This window comes from Camelus bactrianus, chromosome 22 (genome assembly GCF_048773025.1).
Source record: "Camelus bactrianus isolate YW-2024 breed Bactrian camel chromosome 22, ASM4877302v1, whole genome shotgun sequence".
NCBI lineage: Eukaryota > Metazoa > Chordata > Mammalia > Artiodactyla > Camelidae > Camelus > Camelus bactrianus.
The window spans coordinates 5,855,477-5,873,662 of NC_133560.1; the positions used below are offsets into that span (position 1 = coordinate 5,855,477).

Below are 18,186 nucleotides of genomic sequence, written 5' to 3' on the forward strand. Positions count from 1 at the left end.
CGTGAGTGCGGCCCCACCAAGCTCCTTCCCCGGGAACGACACTCACAGCTCAGCATCGAACTGCCGTGGCTGTGAACCTTGTCTGTGAGCATCTGTGTGCTATCTCGATTTATTTTGTGCATCCTTCAGGAGGATGTGGCCTAAGGTAATGGCTTCTTTCCTTTTCACCGTTTTGGTTTACAGGAGGTTTCACAGGAACACTCTACTTTTGTGTAGCAGGGAAACCTGTATAGTTGCAGAACAGAAAGGAAATATTATCAACCTTAAGATTATATAATTAAAAATAGATGACAAAGCTGGAGAAATGGAAGAGAGAAAAGAGATGTTAGGGACAGGTGAGGGCTGGTATCTTTGTCTCATCTCACAGGTGAAGAGTCAAGAGATAGTCTAATTGCAGAAACTAGAAAAGTTTAACCACAGTGGAAAGTAAATCAGGAGAGAGGAAGGATGGAGATGTGTCAGTGAGCAGAATCCTAATTTGTGACATAAATTCACAGGGAATGGCTAAAGTTGAAAAGCCAGGAAATGATGGCTTTAAGCCTTTTCGGAACTGGTGGAAGGTGACCACTGGAAGAACTGTAAAACAGATCGTTGAAAGTGATTGCTTCTTCACAGCTACAGAAACAGTAAAAAGAGCGCGGTTGCCAGGGGTTTGGGGAGAGGGAGGGAAGGAGGGGTGAGTAGATGGAGCACAAGGGATTTTTAGAGCAAATGAAATTACTCTGTAGGACACTGTAGTGGCGGCTACATGTCATTGTGCATTTGTCAAAACCCATAGAATGTACAACATCAAGAGTGAGCCCTAATGTAAACTAATGATAATAATGTGCCCATGTTGGTTCATCGATTGTACCAAATACGCCACACTGATGAGGGATGTTGAGGGTAGGGGAGTATAATATAAATGTGCGGGTGGGGAGGGCTGTGTGGGAACTCTCTATATTTTCTGCTCAGTTCTGCCTGTGAACCTGAAACTTCTCTGAAAAAATAGTCTTATTAATTAAAGTAATTAATTAATTAATTTTTTAAAAAACCTAAGATGGTTGACATTCTTCCATTAACCAGCACTTTTTGGGGAGGGGGGTGGGCATTTCAGTTTTCTGATTTACTTAATTGACTGCATTTAGCACATAATTCTTTGTCTTATCATAAAAGATATAATCATTTCTTTGGTGGAAAAAAGCAAATATATTGTGTTTACTTTGTTCCTGATTTGGTAGGTTGAGAACCTTGGCAAGGAAGGAGAAGAAGCAAATCTTTATGGCTTGGCCATATTGTGTTAGTCTTCTGTTGACACTGTAGTCAGTTACCTCACACTAAGAGGCTTAAAGCAACACAAATTATCTTACAGTCCTGGAAGTGGGAAGTCCTAAATGGGTCTCACCCGGCTAGAATCAAGGTGTTGGCAAGACTGCGTTCCTTCTGGAGGGTGTAAGGGAGAATCCGTTGCCTTGCTTTTTCTAGTTTCTAGGAGCCACCTACATTCCTCGGCTCACAGCCCTTTACTCTGTCTTCAGAATGAGCAGTGAGGCATCTTCAGAGCTTTCTGTGACTCTGACCTTCTACCTCTCCCTTCCACAATTAGAAGACCCTGTGATTATATTGGGCCCAGTCGCATAGTCCGAGTTATTGTCTTTATTTTAAAGTCAACTGATTACCGACCTTAATTCCCTCTTGTCATGTAACCTAATATATTCACAGGTCCCAGGGATTAGGATGGGGACATCCTGGGCGGAGGGCATTCTTCCTCCTCCCATACACAGTGAGCCCGTGCAAGCATCCCACGATTACAGCGTTTTCTTCTGAGTGTCTACAAATTGTTCCTTTAATAATCATTCCTGAAATTTTGCTAAGGATTAATAGTACCCTAGCTAGTCCATAATTTGCACAGTCCATCTCTATCATTTTATAAATATTGGTGTGCTGTTTACACAGGTTAGTTTTCTAATCTCTGTTCTGTGATTCCTCAAAGATCATTATCAGTGATGCAGTTTCTCATTTGCATGTTGTCACCAGACTAATTCATCTGCATCAGAAATCCTAAACTCATGAGGGGCAACTGCTTCAGATGCCCATTCAGCAAATGATTATTAAACACCTGCTGTATGGCAGGCAGGACAGGAATGCATGCTGCGTGGTGCGGGAAGCAGGGTGAGTCAGCACCTATGTGTTGTCGCGTGGTGAAAACAGACCTTAAGCTGATAATGACAGCAGCAAATATTTAATTATTATTATTGGGGAGAGTATCAGGACGCTGAGTGCGTGAGAGCATTAGCCCGGTCCAGGGCGGTCGGGGAAGGCTTCTCCTGAGGGATGAAGTTTAACCTGAGACTGAAACCTGAGCAGATACTAGGTTAAGAGGGGCGCAGAAAGGAAGGCCATTCCAGGCCACAGGAACATACGTGAAGACCACAGGCACAGAAGACCCTTGGTGTGCGTGAGGAACTGAAAGGAGCTCAGAGAATAAGGGGGAGAGGTGAAAGGTGGGTCAGTACTTCCCAGGCTGTGATGGGACTTTGGACTTCACCTCAAGAGGAACAGAAAACTGTCGCAGGGTTGGTTGGCTTGTTTGTTTAATTTTTAATTATAGTAAAATATATTTAACACACAGTTTACCATCTTAACCACTTTTAAGTGTATGGTGCAGTGGTGCTGAGTGGATTCCCATGGTTGTACAGCCTCCAGAACACTTCTCACGCTGCAAACCGAAACCCCTTACACAACTCTGCGTTTCCTTCGCCCTCCAGCCCCTGGCAGCCACCCTGCTGTCTGTCTCTGTGAATCTGAGTACTCTAGAAACCTCATGTAAGTGGAATCATACAGTACTTGTCTTTTTACAACTGACTTACTTCATTTAGCGTAACGTCCTCAAGGTTCATCCATGTTGTAGCATGCTCCCCCAAACTGACTTACAGACTCAGTGTAACCCCAAGAAAATACCAGCTGGCTTTTTGCAGAAATTGACAGGCTGATCTGAAAATGTATATAGACCCAGAATATTCAAAACAGTCCTGAAAAAGAACAGAATTAGAGGGCTCATATTTCTTGATTTCAAAACTTACTACGAGACAGTGTGGTACTAGCTAAGATAGACATACGGATCAGTGGAACAGAACTGAGATCCAGAAATAAACCCTAATATTTATGGTCAGTTGGTTTTCAACAAAGGTACCAATACAGTTCAGTGGGGAAAAGAATTGCCTTTCAACAGAGGGTGCTGGGACAGCTGGATAGCCAAGAAGACTGAGGGAAAGGGAGGAGACAGAGAAGTGTATATTACCTGAGAAGTTAAGCGGTTCCCTGCCTCTACCAGTGCTGAGGAGGATGGGACGCTGAGGGCTGGAAAGTATTCTTTGCATTTGGTGATGTAAACCAAAGTCACTGGAAATTTGGAAGAAAGCAACTATGGCATTTTAAAATTTGCAAATCCCAGGGCAAAGAAAGCTGGGTAATTACAAATTATTTTAATGGGATGATAGAGTATTTGAAGAACCCAACATGAATACACTAAATGTAAACAGCAGTTTTGCTGAGATGAACTGAGAGTACGTAACAGGGAGACCTATCCTAAGGATATATTTGTTTTCTTATAATCTCTGCACCCATTTTCAGTGTCCTTTTAGCCTTGCTCTGATTGTCTTGAGTTCTCGGGTTATTCTCCTTTATAGGGAGAACAAAAGCAAAAAGGTTTTGAGAAATGTTTTCCTCCGTTGTCTTGTTAACCCCGAGTAGTGGACCTGTTTCTTTCCTATTCTTGCTCTGAAAAAACTTAAAAAAAAAAAATCTTTTGGACAGGGGATAAGAGAAGCCCCTTTTCTTGTTCTTGTCATTATTGGCAACCTTCAGCTCTTTCTGAGCTTTTTAAAAGATTTTGGGAAAAAAAATTGTGGAGGGGGAAATTTCTGTAAGTCTATACTGTCACCCTGCATTTGCCTTTACTTTGTATAAGTCTTCCTTAAAGTTGAATTTATCTTGTGCATTCTTGTTGGTTTCTTCTTTTCTTTCTCATCAAGATTATTTGTAATTACCCAGCTTTCTTTTGCCCCGGGTTTTGCAAACTCTAAAATGTTAGGTTGCTTTCTTCCCAGGTCACTTCACAATCTGGGTCTGTGTTAGGTTCTGGGTAGCTAGACTGTGTTAGTGTCCTCTGGTTATCCCTAGCAGTTATCCTATGGAAGATGAACAGTAAAGCAGATCAGGAACTTGCTAGACATTTGGCTTTTAGCTGAGTGAGATTTTTGCAGTTTTGGAACCCCTGTCAGGACTCTTATCTTGTCTGCCAGTTTTGTGATCTGTTAAGAACTTTCCTATTCACTCTGTTTGGCCAGTTGACCTTCATGTGTTGCCCCATCAAAGTCTCATTTCCTTCTCTCAGATATGTTCTTGAGTTCTTCTTTTCACTTGGATTTTCTTGAAGAACATACCTTATCTTGATGTAAAATAACTGCTTTAACACTTTCCCCTCCAAATAGTAGTTTCTTAGGTAAAGTATACTTTTCCATTATTACAGGCCAATCTTGAGACCCACTTCAACACATCTCATTGATTATTTTATATACTTAGGGTAAACTTTAAAGGTTTTTCTTATTTTTTATTGGTTTATGGACGTCTCGGATTATGAAAACTTTAAACTTCTGGTTCTCATTTGTTTTCTCATGTGAATAGACTCTCACTGTGTTATTTTTTTTCTAGTTGTCCTCCATAGGGACTGATTTCATGGCTTTTTTTTCATGTTCTCCTCTCTCCTTCAGTTTTGCTTGAAGTCCTTTGATCAGTGGTCAGTCAGCCTTTGGACAAATACTTCTGTTAGTGTGAGCTCCACTATTCCTAGCCCAATTTTTTTTTTCCCCATGAAAATGAGTCATCTCTTTTAACTTGCATCTCATTAACAACACTTAACTACCACCTGGGAAATGTAAGGGCTAGTGGGGAACTATGAAATAGAATTATGCATAAAACAAGGACCCTAAGATGAAAAAAAATGCTTTTGCTATTGAGTTGTATGAGTTCTTTATATATGTTGCATATGAACTCCTTAGCAGATGTATGAATTGCAAATATTTTCTCTCGTTCCATTGGTTGCTTTTTTATTTTGTTGACGGTATCATTTGCTGAATAGAAGCTTTTTAGTTTGATGTAGTCTCACTTGTGTGTTTTGGTTTTTGTTGCCTTTGTTTTTGATGTCAAATCAAAAAAATCATATCCAAGACGAATGTAATGGAGCTTCCTGCCTATGCTTTCTTCTAGGAGTTCTGTGGTTTCAGGTCTGGCATTCAAGTCTTTCATCCATTTTGAGTTGGTTTTTGTGCATGGTGTATGAGAGTGGTCCGGTTTTGTTCTTTTGCATGGGGTTGTCCAGTTTTCCCCCACCATTTATTGAAGAGGCTGTTTCCTTCCCCCATTGTATATTCTTGGCTCCTTTTTAGTAAATTAACTGACCATGTACGTGTGGATTATCTCTGGGGTCTCTGTTCTGTTCCATCAATCTGTGTGTGTGTTTTTATGCCGGTATCCTAATGTTCTGATTACATACTTTGTAATGTAGTTTGAAATCAGAAGCATGGATGCCTCTAGCCTTGTTCTTCTTTTTCAAGATTACTTTGGCTATTTGGGATCTTTTGTGGTTCCATACAAATTTTAATGTTATTGATTCTGTGAAAAATGTGGTTGGAATTTTTATAGGATTGCATTGAATCTGTAGATTGCTTTGGGTAGTGTGGACATTTTAACAATATTAACTCTTCCAATCCATGAACACAGAATACCTTTCCATTTATTTGTGTCTTTTTCAGTTTCTTTCATCAGTGTCTTAATAGTTTTAATTGTATAGGTGTTTCATCTCCTTGGTTAAGTTTATTCCTAGGTGTTTCATTCTTTTTGTTGCAATTGTAAATGGGATTGTTTCCTTAATTTCTCTCTCTGATAGTTTGTTATTAGTATATAGAAATGCAGCAGATTTTTTTTGTATGTTGAATTTTTATCCTGCAACTTTACTGAACTTGTTTATTCTAACAGCTTTTTGGTGGAGTCTTTGGGGTTTTCTATATATAATATCATGTTATCTACAAATAGAGACAGTTTTACTTCCTCCTTTCAGATTTGGATGCCTGTTTTTTTCCTTTTTCTTGACTAATTGCTACGACTATTACTTTCAGTACTATGTTGAATAAAAGTAGCAAGAGTGGGCATCCTTGTCTTGTTCCTGATCTTAAAGGAGAAGCTTTTAGTTTTTCACTGTTTATTATGTTAGCTGTGGGCTTGTCATTATGTTGAAATACATTACCTCTCTACCCACTTTACTTTGTGGAGGGTTTTTATCATAAGTAGATACTGGGTTTTATCATATGCTTTTTCTGCATCTGTGGAAATGATCATGTGATTTTGATCCTTCTTTTTGTTGATGTGGTGCATCGCATTGATTTGTGGATGATGGACCATCTCTGCATCCCTGATCACAGTGCACGTTCCTTTTAATATATTGTTGAATCCATCGTTCTTACATCTGAAATTACTTTCCAGGTAACCCGATCTTTGTCAACACTGTCTTTTTGTCAGAGTCATTAGTACTAAAAGTAGTAGTACCAGAAACAGGAAGTGATAAACAAATTAGAAGTGCTCCCACGCCTTTTACTTTTCTGCCCAAGAATTAATAATGCTTTCTGAAGTTGCAAACCCTCAGTTATAAAATGAAGAAGTTTTGGAGGTCTCGTGTATAGCATGGTGACTCATTAATAATGCTGTATCGTACACTTGAAATTGGGTATAATAGTAGATCGTAAGTGCTTGTGTGTCCACACACACACGGAAAGGTAACTGTATGGAGTGCTGGATGTGTTAATTGGCTTCAGTGTGTGTTCACTTCACAGTGTGTAGGTGTAACAGATGACTGTGCTGTACACCTTAGATGTGTACAGGTTTTGTTTGTTAATCATACCTCAGTAAAGCTAGAAGGGAAATAATGCCTTCAGGTGCTCCCCTGGGCCTTCGATGGGGCTCAGACATTTTTCTATACACCAACAGAGTGGAGTCACAGTCAGTGGCTTTGCTCTGTTTGGGTGGGCTCTTGGTGACAGCCAAGAAAATGAACACTACTGACTGAGCTGAGTCTCTTTCTATCACTTCCCTGTTTTCAGGAATTTCAGCCTAACGGATTTAGGTAGATGATGACGCTAGCAGTAAGGAATTCCACACAGATCACCTTTTGGGCGGGTGGGGGGAGGATAATGACTCCGAGATACTCAGTATTCATGGAGAAGTACCTAGCAGTTGAAAATTCAATACTGAAGCTCAAGAGAGGTTTAGATTTAGACGTCATCTACATATAGGTGATGGTTGAAGCCACGTGAGTGGGTGAGATTGCCCACTGAGAAAAGAAGGCCTGGGGCAGAGCCTCAGTGAGCGCCTCGAGCAGAGAGGCCAGCAGTGGGAAAACGAGAGTGATCAGAGCCGTGGGAGGAAAGCCTGATGGGTGGGAGCCAGCGGAAAAGAGAGCCTCAAAAAGAGGTGTGCTCGGTGCCGTGATGCTTCTATGGAACGGGGAGGGAAGTGGGTTAAATAATTAGCACCTGCAAATGTCATGCTCTGATACCATGACTGTATGAGGACCTAGCAGTGATTTTTTAAGTTACTTTGATTTTTAGCATCTCTCTTGAATGGAGTATTTGTTACATCCATTGTAATAGAAATTATTTCTGAACATGACTTTTCAAGTTAAGTGATTTGTATTAGCCATCATTTAAAATTACTCTTAAGATGCTTTTTATTATGTCTTGGAGAACATCCAACAGATAAATATATATAAATTCTAAGGATGTAAAAAATAATCAAAATCCATTTGAGATCTACAGTAACTGAGTATAGAAGACAAATGATAATGGAGAGCTATTGACAGTTAAACTTGCTGACAATTCAGCTTTGTGTGACTCTTCTTGCAATGTTGATTGATATATCCAGCATTTTAGGTATACAGAATATATTTTATTGTTCCCTTCTTCCTTAAAATTCTATATTAAAAGGTAATTTATTGTAAAAGTTTCTTTCTTTAGAATATACCTGAAGAAGTAAAAATTTCCAATTAATAGAAAATTTTAAAAAACACTTATTTTACTTTTTTTAAGTCAGAAGTAAAAAGTATACACAGTAACATTTGAGCCTACACAATTAAAATGTTTCATTGAGCTGCTTCTCAACATAAGAAGCAGAAGATAATGGAACAATATCTTCAGCGTGCTGTCAGAAAAATAACCATCTGGATTTTTTTTAACCTCATTAAGCTATCATTCAAGAATGAGAGCAAGTTAAAGAAGTTTTCAGATATGTAAAGACAAGCGTAACCTAAAAAGTAAGTTTACCCTGAAATCTTAAATGAAAGAACTTCTAAAGGATGTAGAATAAGTAAGAAGGAGGAAACACAGAGGGGAAAAGTGGAATGTGAAGTGTGCTGTGATGGTTAATTTTATGTGTCACCTTGGCTGGGCAGCAGAGGTCCCAGGTATTTGGTTAGACATCATTCTGGGTGTTTCTGTGAGGGTGCTTTTAGGCGAGATTGACATATAAATTGGTAGACCGAATAAAGCTGATTTCCCACTCCCACCCCCATTGTGGGTGGGCCTCAACCAATCAGTTGAAGGCCTGAATAGAACAAAAGGGCCGATTCTCCTCCAACCTGACTGCCTTCAAACTGGACATTGATGTTTTCCTGCCTTCAGCCTCAACTGAAACATCATCTCATCCTGAGTCTCACTCCTGCCAACCTTTGGGCTGGAACTCCACCATCGGCCCTCCAGTGTGCTGACTTCCGATCCTAGGACCCGTCAGCCTCCATAATCACATGAGCCCGTTCCTTAATAAATCTCTTTATACACACACTTATCTTACTGGTCTGTTTCTCTGGAGAACCTTGACTGAAATAAGGACTGAGAAGCATCTGTAGGCAAAGTTTAACAAGCACTGGCTATGTGAAACATTGAGTATTAGGGAGGGGATAATTAGATGTAAGGTGCAACTGCGTAGCGGGCAATTACACATCAGAGGGAAGGAGATGGTCAGAGCTGCATTCTGAAGAGGGGTGAATGGTGGCCTGCCAGAAGACAGGTCCATGTCCTAATGCCTGGAACCTGTAGTTACACCTTGCAGGTGTAATTAAATTAGAGATCTTGAGATGAGATCATCCTTGATTATGTGGGTGGGTCCTAAATCCAATGATAAGTGTCTTTATAAGTGATGGAAGTGAAGAGGCAGACACAGAGGAGGCCATGTGAAGGCAGAGGCAGGAGTGATGCAGCCACAAGCCAAGGTCACCTGAAACTGCCAGAAGCTGGAAGAGGGAAGGAAGGATTCTCCACTGGGACCTGCATAGGGAACATGATCCTGCCAGCACCTTGGTTTCAGACTTCTAGCCTTCAGAACTATGAGAGAATTAATTTCTGTTGTTCAAGACCCCAAGTTTCTAGTACTTTGTTTTGATAGCTGTTTTAAGAGCCTTGTGTTCGTCAGGAAGAGGACAAAGATAGTGATTAAATGTCAACTTTTTATCAGGTATGCATGTTAGTATTTAAAAGGTACCTTCAAAAAAATAGAACTTGAGTATATTGATGGAAGAAGAGAGGGAAATAAAGACAGTTTGATCCATACATGCGTTCAGAAGCAGAGAAGAGGAGAAGTATAAAGGAGCTTGAGAATAGTAAGAACAAACTAAAGTAGTGACAACTGATCTGAATGTGTACGTTAAACAAACTAAACCAGGCAGGTGAGACTCCCTTCTGCAGTCTAGTGAAAAAGAAACCTGTTGGCTGCTTCTCAGAATAGTGATGAGTACAAAAGTAAATGGGATTAAAGGAAACCAGGTATCCTGAAACACAAGTATCAGTGTATTCAAAATATTCGTAACATAGTAAAATGTGGGCTTTTTTTTTTTAACATATAAAGTAACAAGCTCTAGGGCTGGATTAAATAACTTTAATTACTAGTATTTTGTGATACATGCAAAAATCAATGCAATTGCTATTAATTACAAATTATAGATGTCTTTTTGTCTCCATTGATAGATGAAGAAAATGCTAGATTTCAGTTAGTGTTTAGTGAAAGTAAAGACGATTTCCCTGGCGTCCTGGATTCTAGCCGTGGATCCTTGTCACGAACCCTTGCTCTGGATGTTAGTCTTCAAGTGAAGCTGTCCTCTCCTGGAAAACTACCACTCTGCTCAGGTGTGGGAGGGAGGCAAAGCACTGGCGTCGCAGCTGCCTCCCTGTGTCAGGGGACTTTCCCAGGAAGCTTTCCCCTTAGGTCCGACCGTCCTGCTGGGCTTGAGTTGCCAGTTGTGGATCCTGGTGGGCTGAGTGCCCCTCAGCTGGGAGAAAGCCCCAGTTCGAGCATTGCCGCTTGACTCTCACGAGAGCATGGGTGCTCCAAGTAACAAATCCCTGCTTAGACTGATTGCAAGTAAGGAGGACGTTAATCCCATCTCAGAACTGGAAGCGCCAAGGCAGGGCCACCTCCAGGCTTCAAGGATTCAACAGTTGGCGTGTTACCAACGATCTTGTCCCTTCCATCAGAGTTTCAACTTTACCCAGAGATTGAGCCCCCGTTTATCATAAAATGGCTGCCAGCAGCAGCTGGAGTCACAGGTTTCCTGATTCACATCCTGTGGCTTCTCCTTCATATGTTACTTTTGTGTGGCTCATTTTGGTCTGTCTGCCTTCACCCTCCTAGGCTCAAGTAGGTGTCACTTGAGGCATATGACTGTGTAGAAGTGATGCCCGAATTAAATAAGGTCTTTGGTTTGGGGGTGGGGTTTTTTGGGGGGCAGCTAGTAGAATCTACCTCGAACCCCAAGTTGATCCCATGGCCTTGCCTGGAAATGGGGCAGAGCAGGCAGAAAACACATACATTGGAGAGTGACTGCCTTACCCTTGCCTGTGCCTCCCATGCCTCCTTCCACGTGAACCAGGAAAGACATTCCAGAATATCTGTGAGCTCACCAAGGCCAAGACCTGTCTCTGCGCAGAACGGGAGGGAGTGACTCTCCTCCCTGTGTGGAACTTTCCGTATTTCTCTCTTGAGTCTTAGCATTCTGATTTAGTTGTATGTTTTGGAAACTGTGGATTTATATAAGTAAAGTTTGAAGAATAGTTTCTCAGAAAAGGGCTGATTGGTATGAGAAGTTAGTAAGCATCGTTGTTCCAGTAAGTAAAAAAGTCTGCCCTCCACGTAGAGAGAATTCTAGCTCTGGAGAGTCTCAGGCCTGCGTCCAGATGGTTTGAGGGCTCAGGAGCATCAGCGGTGAAGAATCTGGTGGAGGGAGAGGAGTCAGTCAGGAAGACTAGGAAGGAGGGCCGTTGAGGAGGAGGAGGAGGAAAGCCAGGAGGATGAGGGCTCTGGGAGCCAAGAGAGGAGGGTGTTCAGCTGGGACAGAGGTTGCGGAGAGGTCAATTTGGAGGAGGGTTAAGATTTTTTAGCGTCCTGGGATGTAGCAACACTGAGGTTATTGGTGCCTCTTACAGCTCTTTCAGTGGAGAGGCTGAATGCAGAGATTAAAATGGGATGAGTATAAAAAAGACTAAAATAATGCCATTTGCAGCAGCATGGATGGACCTAGAGAGCGTCATTCTAAGTGAAAGAAACCAGAAAGAGAAAGAAAAATACCATGTGATATCACTCATGTGTGGTATCCAAAAAAAAAAAGGACACTGTAAACTCATCTACAAAACAGAAACAGACTTGCAGACTTAGTAAACAATCTTATTGTTAACAGGGAAAGGGGGTGGGAGGGTATAAATTTGGGAGTTTGAGATTTACAAATGTTAGCCACTGTATATAAAAATAGATTTTTTTAAAAAGTTTCTTTTGTATAGCACAGAGAACTATGTTCAATATCTTGTAATAACCTTTAATGAAAAAAATATGAAAATGATTATTTGTATATCCATGACTGGGATGTTGTGCTGTACACCAGAGATAGACACACTGTAATTGACTGTACTTCAATTAAAAAAAAATATGACGAGTAATGGGTGGACACCGAGGAGATGAGAATAATGAATACAGGCAACTTATGACAACAGCAGAGTAAAGGGGGTCTTCTGAGAGATCTTTTTCCTTGTGTATTTTTAAGATGGAGGAAACGACCATGTTAAAATGAGAGGGAAAGAAAAATAGGGAATGATCATGAAAACAGGTCCTGAGAAATCAGGACAGTCTAGATCATTTTTGCAGGTGATAATGATAATAAATCCTGCCATTAAAAAATGTAACAAATATCTGGGGTGGGGAGAGGGATTAAAAAATGGAACAAAGTTAAGAGGGAAATTGAAATTTACAAATAGGTTAACAGAAAATTAAGAGGAAGAGTAAACATTTTCAACAAGATGAAATAACTGATGATGGTAAAGTAATAAAAAGAAATCAGATGTTTAGATTTAAGTGAAAATGTAGAAATAGTAAGAGAATCAAGTTTATCCATGGAACTAGATGAAGGGATGAAAGCTGGACACTTAAGTCCAGTGGCTGAACATATAAAATTAAGAAGTTGGAAACAAAAATAAAGAATTGTATTTTTTTCTTTGAATCATTAAATTAAAATGTAATGAACAGAAAATAAAGACAAGGTGGAAGCAAGAAATCTAAAGATGAAAGAGATTACAATTTAATGTGAAAATAGGAAAGCAAGTATCAGAATGTACTTGACAATGGAAACATCTAAATTTAGGGTAACTAGTTAGGCCCATTTTTATTTTTACTTCTTTTGTAAGAAACAGCTGACAGAACATTACGTGTCAGAACATTACCACAGGAAACAGAGGTCCCTGGCACAAGCCTTTTCTGTATATCAATTCTTGCTTAATCTCCCACTATGTCACTCTCTTACTCCCTTCAGCAGGTAAATTAAGCACCTACTGTATGTCAGAGATGTTGGAGGACATGCTAGGTCTCACGCCCTAGCAGAGACTCAGAGCAAACAACCAGTTACAAATATAGTATGATAAATGCTAAAATAGATGTAATCTCAAGGTACCATGGAAACACAAGTAAAGCACCCAACTCAGCCTTAGGAGACCGGGAAGGCGTTCCAGAAAAGATAGTTTGGCATAACTCTGAGGCTTAGGAGGTAGTCAACAAAGGAGTGGTAGGATTGGCATTTCAAGTGGAGGAAGCGAGATACACAGCCTCTGGGAACAAGAGTCACACTAGGGCAACTACACTGTGTGCCTAGAGAAGCCACTGACCTTCTGTCAGTGCCCCAGCCCCATGTGGCTGAGGGCATGGAAGGAAACATTACCCACACCACAACATATGGGGATCACTGCTTACTAGATGGGGTGTTGGCATTTTTAAGAAATGGGGTCTTATTAAGTGAAATGAATCAGAGAGCTTCACACTGTTTACAATAGCCAAGTCATGGAAACAGCCTAATGTCCGTCAACTGACTGGATAAAGAAGTTATGGTGTGTTTATACAATGGAATACTACTCAGCCATTAAAAATGTTAAAATAATGCCATTTGCTGCAACATGGATGGGCCTGGAGATCATCATTCTAAGTGAAGTAAACCAGGAGAAAGAAAAATACCATATGATACCACTTGTATGTGGAATCTTAACCAAAAAAAGGACACAAATAAACCTGTTTACAAAATAGAGACTCAACAGACATAGAAAACAAACTTATGGTTACCAAGGTAGGGTGGGAAGGGATAAATTGGGAGTTCGAGATTTGCAGATACTTAGTATATATATGAAATAGGTAAATGACAAGTTTCTACTGTATAGCACAAGAAACTGTGTTGAATATCTTGTAGTCACCTATAATGGAAAAGAATATGAAAAGAAATATATGTATGACTGAAGCATTATGCCGTACACCAGAAATTAACATTGTAAACTGACTACTTCAATTAAAAAATTTTTTTTAATAAAAAATAACAAAATGGAGCGCTTCAGGCTGCTTTGGGGTGAGGAAGGGAGGTTTTATTTACTCATTTACTTACAGAACCCTTTAAACATTTGCCTTTCCTTTGTGCCAGAGTATTCTTCCTCTTTTCCCATTACAGATGGGATCTTCTTTTAAGAGCTTGGTTATTTTGAATTTGTATAGTGTTTTAGTTTCAATCATGTATCATTTTATTTGATTTTCACAAGAATTTGAGAGAAGTGCTTTATCTTTGTTCTGTTTTCTTATGCTAGTCACTTCTGCACCCCCTCCTTTCTGCCTGAGCAGTTTTCAAGGGCTTTAACTGCCAACTTCCACTAAATCTTTACCATTATGTTGCTCTTTTCCTTTCCTAAATTTCTCTTAAACTATAGTATCCTCTTTTTAATTTATATTTTTAAGTTTTTTTGGGGGGGAGGAGTGGTAATTAGGCTTATTTATTTACTTTTAGAGGAGGTAACTGGGGATTGAACCCAGGACCTTGTGCATACTAAGCATGTGCTTTTACCACTTGAGCTATATATATACCCTTCCCCTTCCTTTTGTAAATTCTAAGCACTCTTCATGTTGGCACTTGAAACTACCTTGTTGCTATTTAATTTCTGTGCTAGGCATGCCCCATTGATACATGTAGAGGTTCTTGAAGATTCAAGACCAAGGTTTTTGGTTCCATTGTATTTCTCTGGTATTCAGTATGTTGCTGGGCATGGAGGTTAATATTCATTCAGATGAGGATTCCATAATTGTTCCTGTACAGAATTATTTGGTTCTTGTCAAGGAGTAAATAAAAGTCCCATTACTATTTCTGGACTCATCAAGAAAGGCCATATAGAAAGAAATTGAAGTTAAGTTTTTCTGTAATATACAATGTTTTCAGAATTACTGAGGTATAATTGACAAATAAAATTGTAAAATACTTTAATATTTTATATCACCTATAATTTCACATTTTCATTGTGGTTTTTAATGAAAAAAATTTTAGTGGTTCATAATTACACAGATCTTTTATGCCATACTACTGTCTTCACTGAATAAATTGCTTCAAGTATAAGCAACTGGTATTAAATTTTGAAGTAGTACCACTTAATCACAGTTATCAGTCCTCTTGGAAAGTTGTTTTAGAGCTGTTAACATTATTTTCATTGTTCAAGTTTTTCTTAATTATGGGAAAGAATAGATAAATAAAATAGCATATCATGGTATTGGTTATGAAAACCCCTTATTTTCTTTTTCTGAAAAATGAAAACTACCTCCTTGAGCAGGAGCTTGAATTTCTTTTATTGCGTATAATGTTCTTACTGATACACATGTTTCAGAGACCTGTGAACGATGATTTGGGTCAGTTGAGGGGAACAGGAACATTCTTTTGCTCATGCAGTCTGTTGTTGGAATTTGCTTTGATGATGCAGTTGCTCTCAGAATCTGTTCTTAGTGGGTGGGGATTCCTTTAGGAGAATTTTAAAGTCAGCTTTCAGTGTGTTTGATTTTGCTTTGTGGTTGCACCCCGTGATGTGTCTTTTCAGTCTCAGACATTGTGTGTTAGCGAACTGTTGTTCGTCTAAGTGGACAGGGATACTGTCACAGCAGCAGAGGGAGAATGAACCTTGGGAGTGGTAGCTGTCAGGAGCCAGGGGTGTGGGGCGGGGGTGTGCTGCTGGGCTGCGGGTAGATGTCACACACATGCCTGCAGAAGTCCCCATGGCACCAAACTGGATCACTCGGACAAGGTGGGACGACACTGCAAAAACTAAGGGCAGGAGAGTTCATTTTTCATGCTCTCCAAGGGTAGAGGAATATTGTAGACTTTTTAACGTTTATAGCCCTGGTTAGGTAAGAACTGTATTTCAGTCTTTATAAATTAGTCAAAAAAATTGAAGATCAGAAAAATGACAGTTGCTCGGATGGTCTAGAATTTGAATTCCAGGTCTTGCTGATTCCGTTAACTGTGTTGTCTTCTCTTTACTATATACCATGAACGTGTAGGGAATCATGGGGGGACAGGATAAGTCACAGGAAAATGAGTGAGTGTTTCACAGAAGACAAGTGTACAGATCTCTTTATATATTCTTGAAAGTTTTCCCAAGGCAGTGAGGTTATCATATCACATTGCCTAAATGCTTATGTTTTCAAACAGCATAATTATCTGTGAAACAGATACTATTGAAAGTAAACAGTCTGTTTCAGGATTTCAAAGTTTCGTTATGCCGTGTCTGTCAATAGTTGACTACTAAAATCATGACATAGGCTTTTTTTCTCTGTTTAATTCGACTGAGAAAGGACTAAAGTTTCAGAGTGCAGAAACTGTTTAAGGAAAAGAATGAGTCAGAGTTGCCAACAATCATGACAAATTGTGAAATCGTTTATCCCCCACTTGCTATGTATTAGCAGACCTCTGGTAGCAAGTACACTTTCATTGCCATCCATCCGTCACCACGATAGTAAGAGAATTGGGGGAAAGGTATTATTGAAGTGGAAACGATAGATGTAACATTTCTCTGAAGTTAGGGGCACCTCTGTGTTTTATAGTTTAAGTAGTCTAAATGTTTCATTTCTTTTGCCAAGCAGTGTGCTTCCAGGGGTGTAAAAGGCAACCATTGCCCCACTGGTGTTATCTTTTCATATACTTTATTATTGATTAGTATTTATTTAATATTTTCGTTGTTTATTTACATCTAGTAACACCCTTTTGTGGAGTGTTCCTCTTCCTCCCTCCGGCTCAGCCCTGGAAGTACTGGCAGTGACGGGCTCCAGGAGGCTCGGGCCCACCGTCCTCTGGCACCACGTACTCACAGTCTTCAGACTAACATTTTGACTTTCGTCCCCCTTCTGAACCGCCCTTCCCTTTTCATTTTAACCTGTTACAATTGTGAGGATGGGGAGTGGAAAGAGCAGCCAGGGGCAGCTTCCTAAGACTTGCTGAGTGCCGGAGCTACGGTTACCAAATTTGCAGAATCAAAAATCGAGGCGCTTGCCCTGACAAATTTAAGTGTACTTGAAACAAACTGTCCCTCCAAATATAGGATGGTGACCATGGAATTTGTTGTCCCAAGGGATAGTTTTGGTGTCTTTGTGTGTCTGGTTAGACAAGTGGATATAGTTAAATATGTATCCTAAAGTAGAATTGTAGAGTAATATGTGTCAGTAAATATAAATTAGAGGAGTAATCTGTTGATTCTAGGTTCATGTTATTCTGGCTAATTTAAGCTTCCAGACAGCGATCTGAACTTCTCTAATTTCCTTAGACTCTTAGAAGTTTGTTCAATCATATCTGAATTTCAACAATACCGCTTGACAACTGAACCGAAGATGAGTTTGCCTTCCTTGTTTACCCCAAGCAGAATCAGTCTCCTTGTGGTAATGGTGGGAGGTGGGGATCAAGAGATGAGTAAGTGCAAATGAGTGAGCAGAAGTCAGGGAACGTCAGTCACTTGGGTTTCTGGGCAGTTCTCCATGCTTGCCTTCTCTTCCTCGTCTCCACCAGCCTACACTGGATTTTATCACTCTTTGATATTTTTGTAAATCTATAAAGTCAGACAGTTTTTCACTCTTCCAGTTTGCATTGCAGGTAACATTTTAATGGAGCATCTCTCTCCTTGTGCAGATATGGATTCAGAGTCACTGCACTGTCCTCTGTGGATGTATTTTATCGCTCTGCTGGCAGTGAGCAGCGGGAAGTGCTTGAGAGCTGTGTAGTATGCAGAGAGCAGTAGAGCGCTTTGATGAAGGCTTGATTGATTTTTTTATCTTTACTTGAGAAAAAACTAATGTCTGTGTTTTTTACCCCCCTTTTCATCTGTTTAGTTGCTGATCATCTGGGCTGTGATCCTCAAACACGGTTCTTTGTCCCTCCCAACATCAAACAGTGGATTGCCTTGCTGCAGAGGGGAAACTGCACGTTTAAAGAGAAAATATCGCGGGCTGCTTTCCACAATGCGGTGGCTGTAGTCATCTACAATAATAAATCCAAAGAGGAGCCAGTCACCATGACTCATCCAGGTAAACCGGAAAAGGAGATGCTACATTTTGTTTCTCCTCCTAGAAATCATTGCTTTATAGGTAGGCATTCTACCTCTGCTGAAACCGTATCATTTCCAACATTATTCTATGATTGTATTTGTTTTTGGTATTACTGTTTGTTGAGTCTCATATATTTTTCCCTTTCGTTGTGCTTTTTTATCTTTTTTTTTTTTTTTGAGTAATGACCATAAGAGCCTGTAAAACTTGAACTAATTAACTGGCTGTGATTGAATCCTTACTCAT

General features: G+C 39.9%; 1 protein-coding gene across 2 annotated transcripts in view; it reads left to right on the forward strand.

The window, feature by feature from the left end:
* RNF130 (ring finger protein 130) overlaps positions 1-18,186 on the forward strand; it is an 87,380-nt gene that overhangs the window by 9,208 nt on the left and 59,986 nt on the right. For both annotated transcript variants that reach the window (XM_074350116.1, XM_074350115.1), the window contains exon 2: positions 17,728-17,922. In XM_074350116.1, the coding sequence (XP_074206217.1) occupies positions 17,728-17,922 (195 nt within the window). The remainder of the gene's footprint in view (positions 1-17,727; positions 17,923-18,186) is intronic.